Genomic DNA, 23,280 nt, shown 5'->3' with positions numbered 1-23,280 from the left:
TTATTTTTAAAATTTTTTTGAGGACTTGGTTTACTGTTTTCTTTCTGTTTTTAATTTATTTTTTTTCATATTTTGTTTATTTTTGGCTGTATTGGGTCTTCATTGCTGCACGTGGGCTTTCTCTAGTTGCGGAAAGCAGGGGCTACTCTTTGTCGTGGTACGTGGGCTTCTTATTGTGGTGGCTTCTCTTGTTGTGGAGCACGGGCTCTAGGCACACGGGCTCAGTAGTTGTGACGCACAGGCTCAGTAGTTGTGGTGCATGGGCTTTGTTGCTCCGCGGCATGTGGGATATTCCCGAACCAGGGCTTGAACCAGTGTCCCCTCCATTGGCAGGTGGATTCTTAACCACTGCGCCACCAGGGAAGTCCCATTGAGTATGGATTTTAGGATGGGTTTTTCTATTTCTGCAAAAATGTCACCAGTATTTTTATAGGGATTGCTTTTGTAGTTTGCTTTGGGTAATATTGACATTTTAACAATATTAAGTCTTCCAATCCATGAAGCATGCGTTGTGATTCTATTTATTTATGACTTCTTTCATTTCTTTCGGCAGTTTTTGGTAGTTTTCATTGGATAAATCTTTCACCTCCTTGGTTAAATTAGTTCCTAAGTTTTTGTTTGTTTGTTTTGTGGTTTTTTTGATGCTATTGTAAATGGAATTGTTTTTGTAATTTCCTTTTTGGATGTTCATTTTTTGTGTATAGAAATGCACATGATTTAAAAACATTTTAATGTCAAGTTTTTTCTAGTGGTACATACCTCACTTTCTTAGTGCTTAGGGAGAAATACAATCTGAAAGCTTTATTTTGTTTCCATTTAATATTTGAACAATATATTTCTCTTAAGTTCTAGAACAGTCCATTTTTCATTTAATTTTGAGCATTTTATGCCTTTTTTTTTTTGGTAGGAAGATTAATTGTTTCTGCTGACATTCCTTCACCTCTTTTGGCTCCCACACCCCTATAGTGAGGTTGGCTCATGATTTTTGTGTGTTGACTTTGTATCCTCCCCCTTGCTGAATTAGTTTATTGGTTCTAACAGCTTTTTTGTGGATTCTTTATGATTTTCTACAAATAAGATCATATCTGCAAACAGAGATCATTTTACTTCTTCCTTTATAACTTGGTTGCCTTTTATTCCTTTTTTTCCCTAATTGCTCTGGTTAGAACTTCCACTACTATTTTGAATAGAAGTGGTAAATGGGCATCCCTGCCCTATTTTGTTTTTTTCTTTTTGGCCACGCCGCACAGCACGCAGGATCTTAGTTCCCCAACCAGTGATTGAACCCGTGCCCCCTGCAGTGGAAGCATGTAGTCTTAACCACTGGACCGCCAGGGAAGTCCCCCCTGCCCTATTTCTGATCTTAGAGAAAAAGCTTTCTGTCTTTCACCTTTGAGTATGATGTTCACAGTGGGCTTTTCATATATAACCTGTATTGTGTTGAGGTAATTTTTTTCTGTTCCTAGTTTGTTGAGTGTTTTTGGTCATGAAATGCGGTTGTATTTTGTCAAATGCTTTTTCTGCATTTTTCTGCATCCATTGAAATGAATATGTGGTATTTACATGGATCATTTTTCATATATTGAACCAGCCTCGCACTACAGGAATAAATCCCAATTGGTCATGGTTTATAGTCCTTTTACTATGCTGCCGAATTCTGATTGCTGGTGTTTTGTTGAGGATTTTTGCGTTAGTGTTCATAAGGGATATTGATCTGTAGTTTCTTTTCTTGTAGTGTCTTTGTCTGGCTTTGGTACCACGGTTATGCTGGCCTTAGCATAACCTCTCTCCTCTTCAATGTTTTGGAAAAGTTTGAGAAGAATTGCTATTATTTCTTCTTTAAATGTTTGGTATAATTCACCAGCAAAACCATCAGGGCAGGGCTTTTCTTTGTTGGGAGATTTTCATTACTGGTTCAATCTCATTAGCTATATAGAAGCCTGATTCCTCTCACGTTGTTATTATTTTCAAAATTGTTTTAACTATTCTAAGTTCATTTGCCTTTCCATAAAATTTTAGAATAATGTTGTCTAGATCTACAAAAGCTCTTGCTGGAGTTTTGGTAGGAATTATATTAAACCTTTATATCAACTTGGGGGAAATTCACATCTTTAATATGAAGATTCTTTCAATATATGAACATGATATGCCTCTCCATTTTTTTAGGTCTTCTTTAGTTTCTTCATCAGCATTGTATAGTTTTCAGCATACAAGTCTTGTGAATGTTTTGTTAGATTTACATCTAAGTATTTCATTCTTTTGAGTAATTGTAAATGACATTATATTGTTAATTTCTGTGTTAATGTGTTCATTGCTAGTATATAGAAATACAAATTGATTTCTGTGTATTTGTCTTGTAACCTGAAACCTTGCTGAACTCACTTATTAGTTCTAGGAATTTTTGTGTAGATTCTTTTCGATTTCCTACTTAAACAGTCATGTCATCCTTTTATCAAATTTTAACCTGCCATATTTGCTTCACATTTTTTAAAAGACTTTAACAATATAGGTATAATTTTCTTCCTCTACTTCTCCAGAGATAGTTATCACTATCATGAATTCACTTTTTATTGTTTCCTTATGTATTTTGTACTTTTTCAAATATATGTTTGAATATTCATGAATGTTATATAATATTTTCTAGGTTTTAAAATTTTACGTGTGTTCCCTTTTGCATTTGATTTTTTCATTTAACATCGTTTTTCTCCAAGATTTATCCCAGTTGTGGAATGATGCCAAGTTTGTTCATATAGCTGCTAGTAGTATTCCATTGCATGAATATATATTCTTCTATTGATGGACATTTAAGTTGCTTCCAATTTTTTGCTCTTTGTTTTGGTTTTATTGATTTCTAAGGGTTCATTGTATATTCTGGATTCTGACCTTCGTGGTTATTTGTGCTGTCAATATCTCCTTCTAGACTTTGGCTTGCCTTTTAATTTTGTTTATGGTGTCATGTTTTATAGAAGTTAAGTCAGATGGATAAATCATTTCTTTTATGGTTTGAGCTTTTCGTGTCTCATCTAAGACATAATCCTACCCTGAGGTAATGATGATATTCTCCTGTATTTTCTTATTAAAAAATTTAAAGTTTCTTTTCATATATAGGTCCTTAACCTACCTGGAATTGTTCTTTGGTATCAGTGTGAGGCTGAAGGGTCTAATTTTATTATTTTCCATTTGAGTAGACAGTTGTCCCCCAAACCATTTATCAATAGCCCATTCTTTTTTGTGCGGCATGTGGGATCTTAGTTCCCCGACAAGGGATCGAACCCATGCCCCCTGCAGTGGAAGCGTGGAGTCCTAACCACTGGACTGTCAGGGAATTCCTCTCAGCAGCCCATTGTTGTTTTTTTTTTTTAAATTTATTTGTTCACTGTGGTGGCTTCTTTTGTGTGGAGCACGGGCTCTAGGCACGGGCTTCAGTAGTTGTGGCTTGCGGGCTCTAGGCATGGGCTTCAGTAGTTGTGGCTCGCGGGCTCTAGAGCGCAGGCTCAGTAGTTGTGGCGCAAGGGCTTAGTTCCTCCGCGGCATGTGGGATCTTCCGGGACCAGAGCTCGAACCCGTGTTCCCTGCATTGGCAGGCGGTTTCTTAACCACTGTGCCACCAGGAAAGCCCAGCAGCCCATTCTTTACCTGTTGATTTCTAAGATTACTCCTGTAATATCAAATTTCTTTATATGCTTTGGATTAGTTTTTGAGCTCTTCTATTTGTCCCATTGCTATACCTGTCTATCTCTACATCAATAAACATCTTACTGTCTTAATTGTTCTAGCCCAAGATAAGCCTTGATATCTTGTAGTGTGGATCCTCCTTTTTCTTTTAAAGAATTATAGCTATTCATGGTCACATCCCCGTCAGTATAAATTTTGAGATAAGCTTGTCAAATTCCATATAAAACCTGTCGTGATTGTGATTGAAATTGACATTTTGGGGACTTCCCTGGTGGCACAGTGGTTAAGAATCCGCCTGCCAGTGCAGGGGACACGGGTTCGAGTCCTGGTCCGGGAAGATCCCACATGTTGCGGAGCAACTAAGCCCATGTGCCACAACTACTGAGCCTGCACTCTAGAGCCCGCAAGCCACAACTACTGAGCCCGAGTGCCACAACTACTGAAGCCCACGCGCCTAGAGCCCGTGCTCTGCAACAAGAGAAGCCACTCAATGAGAAGCCCGGGAACCGCAACAAAGAGTAGCCCCCGCTCACCGCAACTAGAAAAAAGCCCGCGCGCAGCAACAAAGACCCAAGGCAGCCAAAAATTTAAAAAATATTAAATAAATAAATAAAAATTAAAAATATATATTAAATAAATTAATTTTAAAATATTAAATAAATAAATAAAAATTAAAAAAAAAGAAATCAACATTTTTACTCTTTTAGTCTTACTGTCGTACCTCTCCACTTACTTAAATCTTCAGTAGCCTTCAGTAGCCTTCAACTTGGGGTGAACTTTATCTTTTAGTCTTCTTAGTAGTTTATTGGATGTATCTCAGATTTCTGAGTTATTTCTTTTGCTGTGTTATTCACTCACTGTATAGCTAAGGATTAGTGTCTCTTAACCTTTTGGTTTATCTAGATCTCAAAAGAATGTATAAAATTAGACTCTATGAAATGTATAGTTACTTTTCAGGAGAAGGAGAAACAAAATGCCATTTAGCAAGTTTGAATCTTCTTGAAGAACAGAATTGTGTAAATAGAAAGGTAATATGCATAATAACACCTCCTTTCATTCTTTATTTTGTGGAATGTCTCATTTTGTCTTTTAGCCTATATGATTTGGGTGGTTTCTTTTGTGTTTTGTGTGCCTTGAGTAAACTGAGTCAAAATTTTAAAAAGAAATTTTAATCCCTTACCGCAAAGAAGAAATGGTAATTATGTGACGTGGCAGAGGTGTTAGCTAATGCTATGGTGTTAATCATTTTGCAGTATATAAGTGTATCAAATCAACATGTTGCACACCTTAAACTCATACAATATTATATGTCAGTTACATCTCAATAAAACTGGAAAAAATAAGGAACTGATTAAATTATAGATTGGGGGAAAAAAAGAAATGTAATACTAGGACTCTGGCACTAATTTTTAGCAGCAAGAGAACCACAGTGTGATTAAAAATAAGTATGCATAGCCATTACTACTCAAGATTTAGAATAGGGAGTGTTAGTAATTAAGCAATATTACTTGGAATTCCAGTTATAAAGTACTAGAAACCATTCATAAGCCTTCCAGGCTGCTAGTATTTATTGAGCAGTTATGTGTCTGAGCACATGAATAGAAACAGAAAAAAATTTTTTTTTTAAATTTGAATTTTATGGTGGTCGTTGGTAGCTGGAGAGGGAGCATAGCATAATGATGGAGAACATGAATTTGGGGACCAGAAGCTGCCTGGGTCTAATCCTGGCTCTGACACTTGCCAGTAATGAGTGAGATACTTAACTATTTTCTGCTTCAATTTCCTCATCTGTAAAATGAGAATAATAGTAGCACCTACTGCATAGATTTGTTGTAAGGATTAAATTAATTAGTACATGTAAAGCACTTAGAAAAGTCCCTGGAACATAGTACAGGCTTCATAAGTGTTATTACTAAGTTCTTCTTATTGATCATTATCAGAAATATCCCTAATTCTGATGATCTTACACATATATTGAGAATAATGTATGTAAATGCCTAGTTCTATAGCTGACACATGGCAGGAACACAGTAAAATGATACCTATAACTATTGTGTTCTTTTTTCTTATCTAGTTGCTTAATTCTGTATTTGCTTGAGGAATCTTATTTTGTTTCAGAAAAAAATTGAATCATTACTGTTTTTGAAAGTGTTCTATTCTGTCATTAGTATTGTTTCTAATGTATAAAGTATATTTCTAATGTATAAAGATAATTATTTCTGTCGTAGCTGTTATTTATTTATATGTACTAGACAGTGTTCTAGGTGCTTTACACATATTATATTACTTCTAGACCTTAAGACAATGTTCCACTGTCTCGGTAAAGGTTCAGAACAAGAAGGTATTTTGGATAAGTTCAAAAGAAATACTTTTTTTATTTGAGGGAAACAGTAACATGATTTCTGTTAAAGGAAAATCAAACAAAATATATTTTAAGGCAAAAAGCCTTAAAAACCTGGAGGTAAAGAGGATATTTCATTTTGATGAGAGATTAAATTCACCAGAAAGATTAACAGTTTGTATGCACCTAATAACCTGGCCTCAAAATGTATAAGACAGAAACTGACAGAAAAGCAAGGTGAAATAGACAAATCCACAATCAGTAAAGATACAGGTTTAAACAACCTTCTTAACAAGCTTGCCTAGTGGATAAATAGGACACTGTTCCCAACAATTGCAAAATACTTTCTTTTTAAGCAAACATGGAATATTTATTAAAATTGAAATATGCTGGGCCATAGCAAATCTCAAGAAATGTCAAAGGGTTGAAATCTTACACAGTAGGAGTCCTCATAAGACTCCTGCATTGGGGATCCATTTGAGATCTGTAGTCAGGAATTTAAGGTGAATCATCAAGGCTTTTTTCTCCAGCAAGGTTAAATGGTTTGGTTGTAAGGATAAGAGAAGGTGATTAGTTGACTAACCAGGAATGAGGTTTCCCGGGAGACCATACCAAGGAAGCCAGAGGTAAGGGAGCTAAGGATGTTTACAGAGGCATTTAATATTGAATCCTGGAGTCTAAGCTGAGCAAGAACAGAAGTGAGGACATGATGAGGATGATGGACAGTGGGAAAGTGGTAAGATTAATGGATGGGAGGGAGGTATTAATGAAATAAGAGAATTGCTGGAGTACATGAGCTGGAAGGATAGAAGGTGGTGGTCAGGTGTTGGGATGTTTAAAATCAAGATTTTGGAGATGATGCAGTTACTGGGGCGGATGATCAGGGGAGGTGGCCGTGGAATGGGAAACTGGAATGGTATGTTGGACATGATTGTGATGAGGAGACCTGAAAGGCCACAGTGTTAGATGAGTCATCCATATGATTATTGACATCACCAAGAGCAGTTTAGGAGTAGAATGGACCTTAGCAAGGTTCTGAAGCCTTTAGTTGAAGAGTGAGGGAGTTGAGGGTCAGTAGATGACATAAACAAGTTAGGATAGTAAATGATGAAGTCTGATGGCAAGAAATTAAAATGTGTTCAGGTTTTTGAAGGAAAAGAGGAGAAAAAGGGTTTAAGGAGAAGCAAGGAGGAATATTGCCCGTCTACAGGAAATGTTGGAAGAAAAGTAGCAATCTCCAAATGAGAGGGCTTCCAGGGACAGCCAAGTTTCAAGTTAGGGAACTGAAGGGGAACTTTTCAGGGAGAAGGTTGAATAACACAGGAATTTTCACTCAGTAAAAATTATCCATTGCCATCATTTTCATCATCATCATCATTATTCATATTAGATTTTGTGGTTAGCTGTTGTGTAATACCATTCTTACTTCTGGACACTTCAGTAAACTTTATACTGTTGTATTGATATGTCATTTACTATTGATTTTTTTAATTATTGATATTTTCTGTGAAAGTTTGGATAGCCAAGCCTATGATAATGAATATCAAAATAATCATTATCCTATCATATTGGAAAATCATGTTTAATCTCATTTGTTTAATCTCGTTTGTGGAATAACTACCATATGCCAGGTGCTTCTCTATTGCTGGAAATACAGAGACATGTAAGATATGATACCTCTTCTCAAAGAGTATGGATCAGTAAACTCACCAGATATAACTTGTGAGTTGTACACATACACAGCCTTACACACACAGACTGAAAGATTTTACACGCACGCCCTCAGACTGTTCTAGCAGTGGTGGTCCCCTCGAAGACATGAAGGAAATGGAAGAGGCAAGATATTAAGGGGAGCTTTTCATTTTTAGCCTGTGTTCTTTGAATCTTGTATTAAAATGCATTTATATAGTTTGTTAATAAATAATATCAAATATTCTATTAAAATGCCTTTATATAGTTCATTAATTAAAAATAAGAAAATTTATGGAAGTTACAGTTTTTCTTTGTAGTAATTAAAAGGAGAAATTGTGGGGACTTCCCTGGTGGTCCAGTGGTTAAGACTCCGTGCTTCCACTGCAGGGGGCACGGGTTCAGTCCCTGGTTGGGGAACTGATCCTGTATGCTGTGCAGCGCAGCCAAAGGAAAAAGAAAAAGGAGAAATTGTGTTTTTTTAAGCTTAAATCTTTGTTTTTTTCTAGGCAGGGATACCAATGGGACCAATAACAGCAGGAGGAATGCCTTACCTGGGACAAGCACCATTCCTAGGAATGCGTCCTCCAGGCCCACAGTACACTCCAGACATGCAGAAGCAGTTTGCCGAGGAGCAGCAGTAAGAGATCTCAGGATGCAAGGATAAAGATACACGATAGCAATCAATTTTAAAATTGTCAAGTGATCTGTAGTGCAGATTTGAAGCTCGGTGCCTTTACGATACCTTTAAAACTCTTTAAAATACTCTTATTATTTAAAAGTTTAACGCCAGAAGGGACCTTAGAGATCCTGTAATTCAGTCCTCTGACTTTACATCTGGGGAAAGTGAGGTCCAAAGAAATAAGCAAGTGTCAGGCTGGGTTACACAGTTACCAGTAAGACCTGGACCCGAGTTCGGGCCTCCTGAGTCCCAGAACTACTACTCTTTCTCATGTATGATACTGCCTCCTCAAGTAAAGTTTCTTTTTTGTATGCAAAGAGTGTTTTTATTTCGTCTACCTCCCTCTCTGTTTTTTGTAATTACTTTGAATGTAAAATGTTGTCTCCTCCCCTTGCAAATTAGACAGGAAATAAATTCACGTCTATAATTTAGGTAAATCACTTTTTAGACTTATTTCATGTATTTGGAAATTAATATAGTGGTGAAATAGGATAGTCTTCAGAAAATTAGATATAATTATCAGTGAAGTTTTTAGTTCTAGAAATGCAAGATGACTTTGTAGAAGAAATATGAATATAACAGTTGATAATCCCTGAAGCTGGCTCTTTACTAGATTGTTTTTCCTTCAGAAAACGATTTGAACAGCAGCAAAAGCTCTTAGAAGAAGAAAGAAAAAGACGCCAGTTTGAAGAGCAGAAGCAAAAGCTCAGACTTCTGAGTAGTGTGAAACCCAAGGTAACGTATTCCGGCACACAGCCTACCCCCCTGAATGTGCCTATTCTCAGTCATTTAGTGGATTTTGTTACGTGGGCACCAGCGCAAGCTGAGGCTGTGGTTGATTTGTTTTGGTTTTGTCTAAGTCCGAAAGCAAAGGACTTTTCTTTTTCTGTAAAGTTACTTTATTGTTGAAGGGAATGGGATAGCAGCCATTATCTTCTCAGCTCTTGTTTTCTGCCTTTGCAGTGCTTGTAATCTTTTCTTGGGAAGCATTAATACTGGATACTTAATATCTAACAGCTTTAGCCTAAAGTATTTCTAAATGGGCCTTTTAATAATCTTCTTTAGAGTGTTGTCTTACGCCTTCGCTTTATGTCAATGTTTTTCTGACTTGGAAAATTCACTATCCGAAGTATGTGGTAAAAATATTGTAAATTGACGAATATTTGCACTTTTCTTTCAACTTACGTGGATTAGGACGAAGTGTGAGAGACAAGTGAAGAAATATATATACATTTATTGTCTCCCAGACAGGAGAGAAGAGTAGAGATGATGCTTTGGAAGCCATAAAAGGAAACTTAGATGGGTTTTCCAGAGACGCTAAGATGCATCCTACTCCGGCATCACACCCTAAGAAACCAGGTAGTTTTAATTTAAAATTTTTCTTTTGTTGGAAGGTGACTTATAGTCCCTGTGTGTTTAATTGACCATTATGTGTGTGTGCCGAGAGTGAATGTTGAACTCCTCCTTCAAGCTAAGTACAGATTTGGATGTTTTAAAATTTACAGTGGGTTAAGAGCTCTGGTCTAGACAATCTTGGGGGGAAGAAACCTCTTTGTCTTCTAGTAAATGTCAGTATGACAACTTGTAAATCTTCTGTATAAATGAATATGTTAACGTTAGTAAAATCCATTCACTAAAAACAAATGTAATAAATGAGTTTACCATTTCATTCTCATTATTTTAAAATAGTTTTACTTTTGATGTACTAGTTCATATTTTATTCAATGTGATGAAACTTACAAATTTTCTAAATGACTTCTTTAAAAAGTCATGGATTTATATGTATAAAATAGATAACTAATGAGAACCTACTGTATAGCATAGGGAACTCTACTCAGTGCTCTGTGGTGACCTAAATGAGAAGGAAATCCAAAAAATAGGGGATATATGTATAGCTGATTCACTTTGCTGTACAATATAAAATAACACAATATTGTAAAGCAGCTAAACTCCAATTTAAAAAAAGTCATGGATTAAATAATATTTCTCGTGAAATTTTATTTTTTAAAATACATTCCTTTGTAGTTTTTATTTTCATTTACCATCAAATAAGCAAAAGAAAAGTACCTAATAGAGCAGGGTAAAGAGATATTTTTGGGGTTTTTTTGGCATGTGTTTTAAACATTTAGCAGTTGAAATGAGTCTTATCTTCACATAACTGTTACCACATCCTTTTTTTAAATTTGATATTTTGACATTTTATTCTCAGCTAATTTCAAGAATAACATACCATTAATACGTGAATAGTTTTCATAAATCATTCAGCAAGTGCTATTTTCTGCAGGCATGTATTACATTGACAGTTTTTATAAGTACCTTTTATAGGTGATATCAGGAGGGCATAATCTAATATTGGCACAGTAACGGGTTCTTGACTTTCTGGGACAGCTTTGCCTCTGTGCTATTAATTTCACTTGCTAGATTATATACTCAGATTATCGTTACAAACATATGCCCCAAAGTAAAATATATACTGATATTGAAAAGGGAATGGATATTAGCAATCAGAATGAATTCAGAAAGGAAAAACATACCTAAAAATGAAAATTATAAGCTGAATAAGCTAGTCAGTAAGTCATTTAAGTATAGTCGTTGGAATGGTAAAACTGGACCCAGCATGGAACCTAATTAGATAAAGGAGAAGGCGGCAGAGAGGAATGGTCATTGTTAGGTCACATACTTTTCTATCCATATAGAATGGCCCCTTTGGACAACTGGGTATGGTTTAAAATCTTCATTGTTAAGTAATAAATTGGCGTTTTGATGTTCCCCAAGGAATTTCCAGAGCTTCTCCAGCTAGGGTTTTAAACCTAGGCCTAAAGTATGTAAAAAGTTTCCAGCCTTTTTACCACCAGAGGCATAAACGCCCATAGACTGTTTACCTTAAAATATTGAATATACAAACTGTACCACATAATTTTTATACTTCTTATTAATTATATATATATATATATATATATATATAGCTACAAGAGTTTCTAAGCCAAAATATATACCACATAGAATTAACATAATTCCAGTCAAATGGAAAGAAATTTTTAGCCTAAAAAAAAAGAAAGAAAAGAAAAAAAGTTGGTTTAGCCTAAACAGTCAGCTAGTATATCCATAGTAGCTGTCAGTTTTGCATTGTTACTATTTTCTACCAGTACTGACCTGAGAACCCAAATTGAGAGCTTAAATACACAGTCTCAGTAACCATTATCGGGAGGGTTGAGATTCGTTACGACATGGCTTTTTTTAACCGAAATTCATTAAGGCAGTAATTTTGCATATTCATTTTGCATCTTTCATAGAACTTTAATGCTTACAGGCTTTATTTCATGGATCCAAAAGAGAAGGGTCCAAAAGAGAAGCATATAGTGTCCCCATTTTTCAAATGAGAGCCTTTTTAAAAAAAGACTGCTCCTTGTGACATTAGACTTTAGTAAATGTTAAAGCAATACAAAGAAGTTAAAAATGTGAAGAAGCAACAATAATAGTATTGTTAATGAGCCTAGTATTAAACGTAATCCCTGTAGAGAAGGTTTATTACATAAGTGAATCTCCTATTTAACGGTAAAAAGCCACAGTGATGTTTATATCTTTTAGAGGCAAAGATCTTTTAAACATAGCTCTTAGGGTTTACTTTCTTAAATTGGCTGTTGAGTTATTTGACTTAGCACTTTATGATGTCCTTATTTTGATGCTTTGCACAAGAAAATATCACTTTGGTAATATGTTTGATGTTCTTGTTGCCTTTGTAATTTTTATTCCCCACACAGTAAGTTTCATCCTCATATGAAATATGAACTATGCTAAGTGTATGGATTAGGCATGATTTATCAAAAATTACAAGTATGCATCATGCATTGTTTTTTACTGGCATAATGAAGTTTAATCATCAGTATATATCTGTCTAAAATGTATTCAGCAACATATAGGTTTGTTCTCTTATTTATATTGGTTTGAGAAAATATTATCCAGATAAACAGATCAATTGGATTTCAAAAATAATCACCACTTTGATGTAAATTATTAGTGGTCTCAAGGGAAAAAAATAAGTGCTAACTTAATAAAAGAAGGAAAGAAATTTTGAGCTTTACATTTTTCTGTTTTTGAATGAAATGCAAAATAGCTATAAAACCTCTTTTTTAAAAAACTAAAAATGAAATTGAGTTATTTGTAGTGAGGTGGATGGACCTAGAGTCTGTCATACAGAGTGAAGTAAGTCAGAAAAGCAAATACTGTATGCTAGCACATATACATGGAATCTAAAAAAAAATGGTTCTGCTGAACCTAGGGGCAGGATAGGAATAAAGACGCAGATGTAGAGAATGGACTTGAGGATACGGGGAGGGGAAAGGGTAAGCTGGGACGAAGTGAGAGAGTAGCATTGACATATATACACTACCAAAGGTAAAATAGATAGCTAGTGGGAAGCAGCCGCATAGCATGGGGAGATCAGCTCGGTGCTTTGTGACCACCTAGAGGGTGGGATAGGGAGGCGCAAGAGGGAGGGGATATGGGGATATATGTATGCATATAGCTGATTCACTGTTATACACAACAGAAACGTAACACACCATTGTAAAGCAATTATACTCCAATAAAGATGTTAAAAAAAAAAAAAGACTAGGGCTTCCCTGGTGGCGCAGTGGTTGAGAGTCCGCCCGCCGATGCAGGGGACACGGGTTCGTGCCCCAGTCCGGGCAGATCCCACATGCCGTGGAGCGGCTGGGCCCGTGAGCCATGGCCGCTGAGCCTGCGCGTCCGGAGCCTGTGTTCCCCAACGGGAGAGGCCACAGCAGGGAGAGGCCACAGCAGGGAGAGGCCTGCGTACAGCAAAAAAAAAAAAAAAGACTAAAAAATTGATTGTAAATAGACATCAAAGTGTTTTGCATTCATTGTATGATTCTGTTCGTTGTTACATGTTATTTCTTATTCACCTCCACTATTCATGTTTCATTATATTCTTTTGGGGTTATACTACATCTTAATTTCTTTTCCCCTGTTGATTTTCATTTCTGTGTGTGTTTCATTGCCGTTTTCCATTTTGCAGATTATCCCACATCATTTCATTCTGCTAAAACTGTCTCCCCATCACCTGCCTTTCTTGATGAAGAAGAATTCAGTGACTTTATGCAGGGGCCTGGTGAAGCTCCCACATGTGGGTCTTCTTCCACTTCCCAGCCTTTTCAGTCTTTCCACCCCACCACCCCACTTGGCCAGTTGCATGCTCAGAAGGCTGGAGCACAGTATATCCCTCCAGGTCAGAGTCCAGTGTCTGTTGCCTTACATGGTGTCCCTGGGCAAATTCCTTATTTCTCTACTGCTTCAGCCTCATACAATGTGCAGAAAGCAGGTAACTACTAGACTGTTAATGAAAGTATTTTTTAAATAATCTAGGATAATTTATTTCACTTATATAAGTAGAATAATACAGTGATGTTGGCACAGAAACATGTGCCTGAATATATGAGTACTGTTGAAATTCACCAAAGTTAAGAATATAGATTTTTTAATTCTGGGGGCTTCACATTCTGGAAAAGTGATTGGAAACATCTGCTCCTAAATTAGGACCTATTTAAACCACCTTAGAACTTTAAGAACACACTGATTTCTTCAGGAGATGCCTCTTGTTTGGGGAAATCACCACCATCATTTTCTTAAGAGTAATGAGCCAGGGAAAGCTGCTTTAGAAAGTGCTTTCAGTGATAAAGCACGTTGGGGTCAGAAGCCCAGGTTCTCCATTTACTACCAGTTTGTCCCTGGACAAATCTTTAAACATTTCTATACCTCAGTTTTATCACTTGTGGGGGCGGGAGGCAGTTACTGTGTCTTGAGGCACAGAATAGTGCTGAGAGGAATCTTAGCAGACATGTACTCATCTACACGTTCTCGGTTGACAGATGAAGAAATAGGCGATAGTTAGTAGAAGTGTCTGTATCTTGTATAGGTCACCAAATTTCTAAGGTAGTACACCTTCCGCTATACCATTCTACCTACTGTCTCACAGAATTCCTGAGAATCAAAGTAGATAATGATGTTTAAGTTCTCTAAAATCGCTGAAGTGTCTCAAGCCCTAGACAAATACGTGGACTTGAATTATTTCAAAATTTATATTATATGTGGCAGGGCCTTCCCTTTAGAATTTGGGGGGTGGAGATGGATGGTTGAAAAATTAGAAGCTTGCAGTTATATACAAATAATCCTTCATGCTGTTTGTTTAGGCCCTTCCTTGGAGGAGAAGCTCCTAGTATCTTGTGATATAAGTACATCGGGGCAGGAACAAATTAAATTAAATACTTCTGAAGTTGGGCACAAAGCCCTAGGCCCAGGTTCCAGTAAGAACCATCCCAGTTTAACGGCCAATAACGGGGGTGCTGTAGATGGACGTGTAAGTGGTACCACTACCGCAGAGGCAGAAAAGACTTCAGACCAAAACCTGTCCATTGAGGAGAGTGGTGAGCTCATGAAATATTCAGCGAAAAGTTCATTTAACCAAATGTTGCTCAAATGCTAACACCTTAGGCATTAATCTTAAAATGAATGCTGCTTGATTTTGCTAATCAAAATTTTGCTTAAAATATATTTAATGCATTCCTTTCTCTAATTAACCCCTACAATTTTGCTCTGAATTCTTTAAACACGCTGTTATTCCTTTTAAAAAAATTTCGATAACCAGTTTTTTTAATCGGAATCATTTCTGATTTAAAATTTCTTCTCCTTTTATTTTATAAAAAACTATTTCCCCCTCAAACTTTCTGTTCTTCTGTAAGGTTGAAAAGTTAAAATTTAACTGGAAAAGTCACCAATGAGAATATAGTTTTGCTTCTCTGAAATTAATCATACACACTGCTGCCTAAATTAGATCCACATTTTTGTAAACTCAACTTGCAGAGATGAATTACAATGTGGGCAGCCCAGGAGGCAAACTTTTGGAGGCTATTTTACAGGACAAAGTGAAAAACAAAAATTTTAAACAAAAATGCTATACATCGAAGGCAGCAGTGTCATATTCAGGATTTTAAAAAATCAGACTTTGCAAAGAAGTGTTATTAAAAGCTGCAAGTGAAGCTTGGGCATTTTTTCTTTTGTTTTGCGTATGTAATCTTTAAACCATCATCTCTCATGTTTTTGTCTTTAAATTGTAATATATGTGACTGGCATCAAGCCTCATATGATCCAGAATATTGATTTTGTACATCTTAGGGGTATTTTTTTGTTTGTTTATTTTTAGTTTACACCTTAGGACATAGGTGTACAAGAGTTGCTTAGAAACCAAATTTTAGTTGTATTGGTGACTTTTTTTTTTTTAGTGTCTCCAGTGCTCTTCTTATTAAAAAAAACATGACACAGTGTGATTTCCCCATCTGCTACATGTACCAGTATATACATTAGATAATGTTCTTTAACTTCTTAGGTGTGGGAGTATTTCCCTCACAGGATCCTGTTCAGCCCAGAATGCCTCCTTGGATATACAATGAAAGTTTGGTTCCAGGTAAAAAGAGCTTTTTTGTCCAAGATTCCTATCTGGATACTTTACTTTAAATGTTGTAAATGTAGTTATAAATATTTACTATTATGGTTACAGAATATGCAGAAGGAATTGTAACTTTTTCTTATTTTTCCTAAAAGAGTACAGAAAATTAAATACATCTAGTGTTGAAGACTGCCTCGTAAGGACTTCTCTCATGGTCCAGTGGTTAAGACTCCGTGCTTTCAATGTAGGGGGCCAGGGTTCGATCCCTGGTCAGGGAACTAGATCTCACAAGCTGCAGCTAAAAAAAAAAGATCCCACATGCAGCAACTAAGACATGGCACAGCCAAATAAATAAATATTTTAAAAAAAGACTGTCTCATGTATGAAATAACTATATAAATGAAGAAGTGTTTTGCTTTAATGTTTTATTGACCATCATATACTTTTATATCTAAAAGCTTTTCTTAGATTTATTATGCTTTAAAAGACACTATCAAATATTTATTTCACAGATTATTAATAACATCAAGAATAGTACTAATATGTTTAGTAAAATTTTCTGAACTCTTGGTGATTCATTTATATATTTAAAAAATATTCTTTGACTTTGTCAATATAAAACTATATGAAGTAAAAGACCAAGTGGCATCTTTTCCTACATTGGAAGATGTTATTTACTTTTTTCTTTATGTATGTTATTAACTGCTGAGCTAAAAAATCACTGAAGTACGCATTTTGTGATGTAGTATTCAGTTGGTACAAGGGAATAGTGTATTTAAGCCATATTTGATGTGCATAGAATAATGACTATTACAATGGCATTATGTTAATCACAGTTAGTATATTGCAACTTGTTCAATTTGCTTTGCAAACCCCTTAAAAACTAAAGGTAACTTTGATCTTTAGCTCTCTTTGTTGGTCATAGACTTGATCTAGGTTGGTTCTGCACTTAATTTAAATAAAACTCATGCAAGATCCCTGTAGCTCAACTTTTTTGGGGAAGAAATTATTAATGTCTGCTTTTCCTCAGAATCACATAATCACAAATTGAAAGGCTCATTTCCCAAAACCACAGGGGACTTCAGTTGTACATAAAGATAATTGATTTCCTCCCAACTGCCCGTTAGACAGATTGCATCTTTTCTTCTTCCTCTCTGTCTACAAGCCAAACTAACAAAATCTAGACAAAATCTAGATCTTGGTATATTTTGGGATTCTGTCCCTTTTCTGCCAGCTTGTATTTCTTTCTCCCTTCTCCCTCCAAACATACACGTACACATAATTTCCTAGCCAAAATATGTGTTCTTATGGTCAGCCTACTAACCTGTAATCCATATCTAAATGCTAGATGTAAAATTTTTGCTTTAAGCGTTTTTCTCTGTCTGCCTTAGCCCTACTTTCATCCCCCAAACTCCTCTAACTAGGCTTGCCAGATTTAGCAAATAAGTATACAGAACATCCAGTTAAATCTGAATTTCAGAGAAACAGCAAATAGTTGTTTAGTATAAGTATACCCCATGCAATAATTGGCGTCCTGTATTTTATGTGGCAACCCTATCCCTAACAGCCTTTCCCACTTTGTCCTTTGGAAAGGCCATTTTATAGTGAAAAACTCCCCAACGGTCCCTTCCTTTTTTCAGACACTTTCCGCCATCTAACTGAAACCCTGTCTTTCTCTGAAGGCTGTGTTCCCAAAGCACCTTACCCAATGATGTTTCCTCTAATAGCCTCTAATTCACTGGGACAAGAGAAAGGTGATATTGGTATAATTCTTGCTTCCCACTGCTATTTTCAAATTAGTCCCACCATCATTACTCTACAACTTCTTTTTTAAAGTCCAAAACATCTGCTATACCACCTCCATCTTACTGTTGTTCCTATCTACTAATGAATTATAAGACTTTCTCTTACCTTTAACCCCAAATCTTTGTCTGTAGGGCCAAACTCCAACCTCTCTTCTAAGCTCCAGACCCTAATTGTCTGCTGGATATTTCCACTTGAATATCTTTACAGCAGTTTAAACCCTTGATGTGGCTTCAGTTCTCTTAAAGCAGTTTGACTTAAGTTTATTCTTGTATAAGCAGCAATGACAACAAAAAAGATGAATCACTTGTAATATGTTTACATTTGTAATCTGGTCTTTCCTTTAATAGATGCATATAAGAAAATTTTAGAAACCACAATGACTCCGACTGGAATAGATACTGCTAAACTTTATCCCATCCTGATGTCATCCGGACTTCCCAGGGAAACTCTTGGACAGATATGGGCCTTAGCTAATCGAACCACACCTGGCAAACTTACTAAAGAAGAACTTTATACTGTTCTCGCCATGATAGCAGTAACACAGGTAGACATTGTTTCTAAGGTTAGGTCAAATTACTTTCCAATATAAACTGAGAGAATATGAATCCTTTTTTTCTACAACCTTGCAGAACTCCTTGGACATTAAAATTTAGATTATTTTCAGGATACAGTTCTTCAAAAATGTGCATTTTATATGATGTGCATACTAGCAAAATATTCCTTTGTTTAAAGACTTGAATATATTAACATTCTCTGACCTAACTGTAACCCTCCTGAACTTGAAAGTTAGTTAGTAATAGATGAAATTACTCTCTGTCCTTTGAAGTCCTTGTCTAAAATTCCTTAGATACAGATAAAGTATACTCGGTCTGGCAGCAGTTTTTCTCATATTACAAAATCATTGTAAATGATTTGATTGTAGCGAATTAACCAAACTTGTCAGAGTGAAAATGTCAGAATTGGTATGTGTTGGCCATTTCTTTGCTAAATATTAGATTCACATTAACCTCATAACTTATTTTCTTGTGTCAAATTCCTGAGTTTTGGGAGAGTCAGAGTGGAAACATACCAGGGCTGCAGATTTTACAGTTAGGTCTCTCTTTGCCAGATTTGGGTTGTATGTGGTTTGCAATTTCCTAAAGTGTTTCCATTTTCCTCCTGTTCTATGTAGAGGGGTGTTCCTGCCATGAGTCCCGATGCTTTAAATCAGTTTCCAGCGGCTCCTGTTCCAACTTTAAGTGGCTTTCCTATGACTTTGCCTACTGCTGTGAGTCAGCCAACTGGGATGCCTTCAGGCCCTGCAGGCTCCATGCCCCTCACCCTCGGACAGCCAGTCATGGGCATTAATCTTGTTGGACCAGTCGGGGGAGCTGCAGCCCAGACTCCCAGTGGCTTCATGTCAACTTACCCTGCAAATCAGGTAAATGGAGAGGCGATGCAAAATGGAGAGGCTGTGCATATTCTGAGTTATCCCTGGAAAATGAATCCAGGCAACTTTTTTTTTTCCCATGAATGCAGAAAAGGTGCTGGATTATGATGGACACTGGAGGTGAAAATTAAGCAGTATTAAAACAATACAACATTTAATTTTTCATTATTTAAAAAACAATTTCTTAAGCCTTAAGATACTTGAATTTTGGCTAAAAGTTTATAGTTCTTTGTCATATATGTCTTAAACATCAAGCTTAATAAAGCTAATTATATCCTTAGGCTATGTCTTTTGAGGAAGCTGCTAAACCTGAAATTAAGATGCTTCAGTTTATTTTTCACTTCTCAGATTAGCAAAAAACGTTTTAAACATATATTCAGTGTCAGTAAAAATGTAGGGAAAAGGGTTTTTTGGTACAGCCTTTTTGGAAGGCACGTTTGGCAATAGCTATCAAAATTCTAAATGTTCATGTCTTCTGACCCAGCAGTCACTCGATTAGGAGTCTCACAGAACTTAGTAACTCAAATTAGCAAAAATATACAAGGATATTTGTTGTAGCATTGTTTGTTAGAGTAAAAAATTAGGAATAGCTGCATATCCATCAGAAGAAGAAAGGTTAAATAAATTTTGGTTTATCTCTACAGTGGTAAACTATTAGATTATTAAAATGAATGCCGGTAGAGGTACATGTACTGCATGAAAATATGTCCATGTTCTGTAATTACATTTTTTTTTAAGTGCAGAACAATATAATATAAGCTCGTTTTTCTATAAAACAAATGAACTGTTAACAGTGCTCACTTCCTAAGCATGGGATTAGGAGTACGTGTTCACAGTTTCCTTATACATGTATGTGATGAGTTAAAACAAACTTGTATCACTTCTGTAATTTACAGACATGATTAAAATGTTTTATAAAGATGGCATTTTCTCAGTAATCCATTAAATGTGATTCAGCTATTTAAAAATTATATAAATTAACTGTTTAAACCAGTCTTTTACCGTTTGTACAAGAGAGCATTTTAAAATATTAGGCAGCATTCCTGCCTTAAGCACTTGAGTTGATGTTTTTGTCTAAAGGGTGTTCTTCTAAAATGAGGTGTTTGTACTTAAATGGGAAGAGTTAAAAAGTAGTTTTTGAAAAAAAAAATAGTCTTTGAGGTTGACAGTTGAAGATTTGTTCTTTACCTTTTTATCATAAGACGTTTTCTATTTCAATGTCCTCTGTAAACCTAGGTTGTCAAACCAGAAGAAGATGACTTCCAGGATTTTCAAGATGCTTCCAAGTCAGGATCCCTTGATGACTCATTCAGTGATTTCCAAGAGTTGCCTGCTTCTTCAAAATCAAATTCTCAGCATGGAAACAGGTAGGAAAGAGTTGAATATAGTTAACACTGTATTTAATAATTGAGAAAGAGGCCATCCACAATGAGAAGCCTAAGTATAAATAAGAGAATTAAGACTCCTTACTCTCATGCTTTCTTGGTTATTCCTAGTGTATTCCTACTTTCACTCTTCAAACTTCCTTCCCCTTTGTCCACCTTAAACTTCAGCTTCTACCATTTCCTCCCAGTACACACCTGCTTAACAATATTTCTTTTTGCTTGTGCTAAACCTGATTTATTACAGCTGAGTGCACCTGTGCCACGCATGACTTCATGTTCTTATATTAGATCCAGGTCTTCAACTGCTGAAAAGCTTTTTAGGCAGGGGCACATAATTTGACATTTTGCAATATAACATACTATTGCTTTTCCACAGAAATCATCATTTAGAAATCTAAATATGATTATTTATCCATGTTGCTCTTTTGTTTGAGATCAGTGGCTTTTAGGCCTTCAGGTTTCTGTTTGTTTGTTTGCATAGACAGTTGCATAAACAGTTTTCTAATGTTTTAACTTTTAGGTACAGTAAGTGATTCAGTATGTTGTCAACACCTTTCCATTATTTTTTTTAAGATTTTTATTGGAGTATAATTGCTTTACAATAGTGTGTTAGTTTCTGCTTTATAACAAAGTGAATCAGTTGTACATATACATATGTCCCCATATCTCTTCCCTCTTGCGTCTCCCTTCCTCCCACCCTCCCTATCCCATCCTTCTGGCTGGTCACAAAGCACCGAGCTGATCTCCCTGTGCTATGCGACTGCTTCCCACTAGCTGTCTATTTTACATTTGGTAGTGTATATATGTCCATATATATACTACCACTCTCTCACTTTGTCCCAGCTTACCCTTCCCCCTCCCCGTGTCCTCAAGTCCATTCTCTAGTAGGTCTGCGTCTTTATTCCCACCTTGCCCCTAGGTTCTTCATGACCTTTTTTTTTTTTTAGATTCCATATATATGTGTTAGCATATGGTATTTGTTTTTCTCTTTCTGACTTACTTTACTCTGTATGACAGACTCTAGGTCCATCCACCTCACTACAAATAACTAAATTTTGTTTCTTTTTATGGCTGAGTAATATTCCATTATATATATGTGCCACAGCTTCTTTATCCATTCATCTGTCGATGGACACTTAGGTTGCTTCCATGTCCTGGCTATTATAAATAGAGCTGCAATGAACATTGTGGTACATGACTCTCTTTTTTGGCTGTACGCGGGCCTCTCGCTGTTGTGGCCTCTGCTGTTGCGGAGCACAGGCTCCAGACGCGCAGGCTCAGCGGCCATGGCTCACAGGCCCAGCCGCTCCGCAGCATGTGGGATCTTCCCGGACTGGGGCACAAACCTGTGTCCCCTGCATCGGCAGGCGGACTCTCAACCACTGCGCCACCAGGGAAGCCCCCGTGACTCTTTTTGAATTATGGTTTTCTCAGGGTATATGCCCAGTAGTGGGATTGCTGGGTCGTATGGTAGTTCTATTTTTAGTTTTTTAAGGAACCTCCATAGTGTTCCCCATAGTGGCTGTATCAATTTACATTCCTACCAACAGTGTATGAGGGTTCCCTTTTCTCCACACCCTCTACAGCATTTATTGCTTGTAGATTTTTTGATGATGGCCATTCTGACTAGTATGAGATGATATCGCATTGTAGTTTTGATTTGCATTTCTCTAATGATTAATGATGTTGGGCATCCTTTCATGTGTTTGTTGGCAATCTGTATATCTTCTTTGGAGAAATGTCTATTTAGGTCTTCTGCCCATTTTTGGATTGGGGTGTTTGTTGTTTTGATATTGAGCTGCATGAGCTACTTGTAAATTTTGGAGATTAATCCTTTGTCAGTTGCTTCATTTGCAAATATTCTCTCATTCTGAGGGTTGTCTTTTCATCTTGTTTATGGTTTCCTTTGCTGTGAAAAAGCTTTTAAGTTCCATTAAGTTCCATTTGTTTATTTTTGTTTTTATTTCCATTTCTGTAGGAGCTGGGTCAAAAAGGATCTTGCTGTGATTTATGTCATAGAGTGTTCTGCCTATGTTTTCCTCTAAGAGTTTGATAGTGTCTGGCCTTACATTTAGGTCTTTAATCCATTTTGAGTTTATTTTTGTGTATGGTGTTAGGGACTGTTCTAATTTCACTGTTTTACGTGTAGCTGTCCAGTTTTCCCAGCACCACTTATTGAAGAGGCTGTCTTTTCTCCATTGTATATTCTTGCCTCCTTTATCAAAGATAAGGTGACCATATGTGCATGGGTTTATCTCTGGGCTTTCTATCCTGTTCCATTGATCTATATTTCTGTTTTTGTGCCAGTACCACACTGTCTTGATTACTGTAGCTTTGTAGTATAGTCTGAAGTCCAGGGCCCTGATTCCTCCAGCTCTGTTTTTCTTTCTCAAGATTGCTTTGGCTCTTCGGGGTCTTTTGTGTTTCCATACAAATTGTGAAATTTTTTGTTCTAGTTCTGTGAAAAATGCCAGTGGTAGTTTGATAGGGATTGCGTTCAATCTGTAGATTGCTTTGGGTAGTAGAGTCATTTTCACAATGTTGATTCTTCCAATCCAAGAACATGGTATATCTCTTCATCTGTTTGTATCATCTTTAATTTCTTTCAGAAGTGTCTTATAATTTTCTGCATGCAAGTCTTTTGTCTCCTTAGGTAGGTTTATTCCTAGGTATTTTATTCTTTTGGTTTCAGTGGTAAATGGGGATGTTTTCTTAATTTCACTTTCAGATTTTTCATCATTAGTGTATAGGAATGCAAGAGATTTCTGTGCATTAATTTTGTATCCTGCTACTTTACCAAATTCATTGATT

General features: G+C 36.3%; 1 protein-coding gene across 18 annotated transcripts in view; it reads left to right on the top strand.

Annotated features, from left to right (window-relative positions):
• Positions 1-23,280, top strand: part of SYNRG (synergin gamma) — a 92,614-nt gene that overhangs the window by 19,603 nt on the left and 49,731 nt on the right. For 8 of the 18 annotated variants that reach the window (XM_067715293.1, XM_067715287.1, XM_067715286.1 and 5 more), the window contains exons 4-12: positions 8,215-8,345; positions 9,017-9,122; positions 9,635-9,746; positions 13,426-13,728; positions 14,597-14,830; positions 15,790-15,867; positions 18,003-18,199; positions 18,827-19,075; positions 20,321-20,451. In XM_067715293.1, the coding sequence (XP_067571394.1) occupies positions 8,215-8,345; positions 9,017-9,122; positions 9,635-9,746; positions 13,426-13,728; positions 14,597-14,830; positions 15,790-15,867; positions 18,003-18,199; positions 18,827-19,075; positions 20,321-20,451 (1,541 nt within the window). The remainder of the gene's footprint in view (positions 1-8,214; positions 8,346-9,016; positions 9,123-9,634; positions 9,747-13,425; positions 13,729-14,596; positions 14,831-15,789; positions 15,868-18,002; positions 18,200-18,826; positions 19,076-20,320; positions 20,452-23,280) is intronic. The other 10 variants (XM_067715302.1, XM_067715301.1, XM_067715297.1 and 7 more) reach the window with 4 other exon arrangements.

This window comes from Pseudorca crassidens, chromosome 19 (assembly GCF_039906515.1).
Source record: "Pseudorca crassidens isolate mPseCra1 chromosome 19, mPseCra1.hap1, whole genome shotgun sequence".
NCBI lineage: Eukaryota > Metazoa > Chordata > Mammalia > Artiodactyla > Delphinidae > Pseudorca > Pseudorca crassidens.
This window is presented reverse-complemented; position numbering and strand designations above follow the sequence as displayed.